General features: G+C 39.0%; 1 protein-coding gene across 4 annotated transcripts in view; it reads right to left on the reverse strand.

Annotated features, from left to right (window-relative positions):
- LOC101861042 overlaps positions 1 to 4,508 on the reverse strand; it is a 61,723-nt gene that overhangs the window by 29,944 nt on the left and 27,271 nt on the right. For all 4 annotated transcript variants that reach the window (XM_005098700.3, XM_005098701.3, XM_005098699.3 and 1 more), the window contains 4 exons: positions 3,694 to 3,976; positions 2,532 to 2,754; positions 1,795 to 1,915; positions 101 to 269 (listed from right to left, as the gene is read on the reverse strand). In XM_005098700.3, coding sequence (XP_005098757.1) covers positions 101 to 269; positions 1,795 to 1,915; positions 2,532 to 2,754; positions 3,694 to 3,976 — 796 coding nt within the window. The remainder of the gene's footprint in view (positions 1 to 100; positions 270 to 1,794; positions 1,916 to 2,531; positions 2,755 to 3,693; positions 3,977 to 4,508) is intronic.

The raw sequence follows: 4,508 nt of genomic DNA on the forward strand, positions 1-4,508 counted from the left end.
GTGCGTGCGTGCGCGCGCCGCGTGCACACACACGAATACGTTAGAGGTGTTATTCCGAAATATTCCAAGCAAAAAGAGTATACTTTCAAAATCACCGTACCTTCAAAATATCCGATGGAAGTCGTAGAGTTATTTCTTTGATCGTGGGGCCCGATATGCGTGCTTTTTGTTCTGATCGAGCTACGAGTGGTGTGAGAAGTTCAGAAGTTTCCTGTGCACTTTGACATCTGTATGTCTTTTTCTCCCCTGTAAAGCTGAGTGTTTCAAAGCTGTTTGGGAAAAATGTAAACACAAAGAGATTAAATATAAACCGAGTTGCCAGTCAAAAGTTTCAAGGGTGATCTAGAGGTTATGGTGTTTGCCTCTCATTCAATAGGTCCCGAATTGGAATCGCTAAAATTTTCTACATTCACCCCCTTTCCTGCTCTCTAACCACATTCTGTCATCTGCTTTTGTCTCCACTTTATGCCCCCTCCCCTTTGTCCCCTCTTCTGGGATCCTGACTCTTTCTACAGCCCTGCTACTGCTACTCCTCGGCTCTTTCTCACCGCTGCCTTTCATCTAACACCTAGCCTTCTCGGATTAACGGTGAAAAATCTCGGAGGTCCCATGTGCAAGTTGCGCACGTTAAAGATCCCTTGGCGGTCCTAAAATCGATTAGAGTAGGTTTTGTCGGCAAAATAAAAAATATCCTACCGACTGAATGTGTCTACGTGCTCACATGACCTTATGCAGTTGCGAGCTCCGCAGAACACTTGCAACACTCTCGCCAAAAACAACAACAATCCAGTTTGTAATAATATTTCTACTGTATAAAGCTATAAAATACTATATTATACCATTGTAATACCTACCGTTTTTTCAAACTTCAATTATGTGATATTGTCTTACCTCATGTCTTCCTATATTCTCTTCTATCCTGTTCTATTCTATTCATTCTATTCTATTCTATTCTATTACATTATATATTATAGTATATACTATGATATTATATCATTTTGTGTTAAGTAATGTAACAGGGTAGTATATTGAATTGAATTACATTATATATGATATGATAAAATATTATTTAAATGTGTCATATCATATCATATTATAATACGTTATATTATATTACATTACAATACATTGCATTACATTACATTACATTATTATATTAAGGGTGACTACAACTGTCAATTTCACATAGAGGTTTAGATAGTAACTCATGTAATTTATTCTTTATATTCTATGTAGTAGTAGTATAGGGTTTTACTGCGCTCGCAACTGCTAAGGTCTTTTATATTCTATGATAATACACTACACACAACATGTTGTATCATTAGACATAATTACGAAAGCGCACTTTTAATCTAACGATTGGCGATGAGTTAGACTTAGTATTCATATTCGGTATTTTTGACCCCCTTTTATCCGAATTCTTCACTTTCTCATCATCGTCATTGTTATCCTCATCAGTACCTTCCTCCTCGAGCTGTACTTCCTCCTCAACCTCCTCATAGTCCTCACCATCACCATCATAATCATTATCACATCATCATCATCATCATCATCATCATCATCATCATCATCATCATCATCATCACCATCATCATCATCATCATCATCATCATCATGATCATCATCATCATCATCATCATCAGGAGACTAGCAGCCCCAGGACCAGAATACCACCTGTGTTGATCAACTAATTAGTGCTAAAACACTGAACCTTATTCATTGTTTGCATAGCCAGTGCCAAAGATTCAAGAGAGAAACATAATAATGTTCAGCCTATGTTACGATAACACTCACCTGAAGGAATCTGAATATTGCATCTTACAGATTGCAAAGGTGCAATGAATGACATCTGTTGGCAGAACGTCCATCCCCAACATCAAGTTCAATAAGGAACTCTTCCCGCCATTTGTTTCTCCTGCAAAACAGAACGTCCTGATCTTGATAAACTTTTCCTTCCTTTCATTGCATTGCATTTTTTTAAAATGTGTCAAACAGAGTGTTACTGTATCTTACTGTATCTTTTTTCATCTCCCCCACCCTCATGTCTTTTAGATTCGTTATCTAAAAGGCCATAGTATATTTCTTATGCTGATTAGTCACTATATTTTTACTAAGCCAAATCAGAGCAAAGAGAGCAAACCAGGGAGATGACAATACTTTGAAATTTAAAATTCTACAAAGCCTACAGATCTAGTAGAGACATGTGAAAACTTTAAAGATTTTACCTTTCACCGGAATGTAATTCTAAAATGTATATTCTGAACTCATTTTGCTTTCATGCAATTTAAGACTCAGAAACCAAATGCTCTATCTGCCTTTATCAAAATCGTAAGATTGTTTGGAGTCGTTATCAAAATATTCGAAAAAATGCACTAGATAAAGCTTATTATGTGAAACTCAACATTTTTTACATCAAATTTCTTAAAACTAGGTAATGAGTAGACAAAAATGTAATTCTAGGGTAGCGTATTTTCACTGTAGGCGAAATAAAGAGATTTCATTTCAAAGGAGAGAAACTGACTGAAACAGACCTGCAACAACAACCAAATAGTCATTAGTCGTGAGGGCGTCAGTTCGTCTGTCCAGCTCGTAGAGGATGTCAGGGTTGTCTTCAGACAGGAATTTTTCCTTTGTGAGAATCTGTGATAGTGGATCTGTCGGGATGCTTCCAAAAGCCGATCTGACCTCGCGCATTATACTCTCCAGGGGCTTCGTTTTGTCTCTACAGTTGGACGCCACGGAGCTGAACAGCGACTGTGAACAAAAGTCATGAGATGGGTTGTGGTCTAGCTGTATAGGTTGTGCTCATAGCACGCGTAATTTTATCAAGCACGCTATTGTCGTGGTAGAATACGAAACCAAACTGTGTTTATAACACTGATTTAAATTATTAAAATATCCTGTCCTGGACTGGCTCCTCTCTCGACCGCCGCTCCTTGTTCTTTATCATTATTTATTTATTTTTTTAAATCCCAAAAACCCCACAACAACAATAACAAAACCCCTCACTGCACTGGTACGCAAAATGGACGCCCAAATGAAAAAAAAAATGAACTGCAAAATCCCTAGTCTGGCTAAAGTCGAGAGAGCGTGCAACCTAACCCTCTTTGACCTTCATTTGGTTCCAAATTGAGTCTGATGGTGAGCTTTACGACGAACCGGAATTACATCAAAGTCTTGGATATTATAATACAGGTCTACGGTAAAAAATGCATTCCTACAGTTTCTTTGTATTTATCCGTTTTTTTTCACTCTAACTATAGGACAACGCCATTCGCCCTTAGAAGATTTATTTGAGCCTAGTAGGGCGTGGCCAAACACACACACACACACACACACACACATACACACATACATACATACATACATACATACATACATACATACATACATACATACATACATAATAATACATACATACATACATGCACGAACACACAGAGATACACACATACACACGCATAAGCCTACATAAAAACATAATAATATACACACTTACAAACACATACAGACACAGGCAGACATACAAACAAACACATACATACACACATACACTCACAAACAGATACACACAGACAAAAAGACACACGCAAACAACAGCAGCAACAACAACAACAACAGCACACACACACACACACACACACACACACACACACACACACACACACACACACAAGCATTAATATGACTAACCTGCCACTTGTGTGATGTCCCAGCCTGTTTCCTTCTGATAAGGATGATTCTTTGTCGCATGTCCTCAACATCTGTAAGGTTGGGGTCGTTAATAATGTTCACTTTTTCGGCAATGGAGAGGAGATCAGTCATGCCCATGTCTCGTATTTCTTGCTCTGTCCGATCGGTGAGGTCAATGCTGTGACCCTCCTCTTGATCCGTCTCGGCCATCGTGTGGACGAAATGAGGACTGTCTTGAAAACCTTCTCTGTATCTCTCCTCGTCTTCTTCAAAAGGTGTTGAGCTGGAGGAGAACGTAGAAAAAATATCGTTTCCAATAATGTAATAATTTCCGGAGTCATGAACCACCATCACCATCCTCCTCCTCCTTCTCCTCCCCCTCATCATCATTAGCAGCAGCAGCAGTAGCAGCAGCTGATACTTTGGTGAAACACAAATTAGCAATTTAAATAGCATGAGTCTTGAATGCAGTCACTTTCGACAGCAGAGTTAAAAAAAGAAGCGCCTTTTTGTTGATAACGATACTTAATTTAAACGAACGACCTTCACAGAAGGCTATGTGTCGAACCCCCCCCCCCCCCCCCCGGGGGGAACATAATTCCCTCATTTCTTAGACGGGCAACATCAAAGGCACCGGTCACTAAAGACCTTGTCCACATTCTTGTAAGAAAAATTAATTCACCTCCCACGCGACCGAGTCTGGCTCTTTTTTCTACTTCTACATCCAGCTGGCAAAAGAAATTCGGTATTATTTTCAGTTTTCAAAGGCCACGACAGATTATTCAGTTCCCTGTAGAAAAATATAACCTACCCCC

This window comes from Aplysia californica, unplaced genomic scaffold, assembly GCF_000002075.1.
Source record: "Aplysia californica isolate F4 #8 unplaced genomic scaffold, AplCal3.0 scaffold00191, whole genome shotgun sequence".
Lineage (NCBI taxonomy): Eukaryota > Metazoa > Mollusca > Gastropoda > Aplysiida > Aplysiidae > Aplysia > Aplysia californica.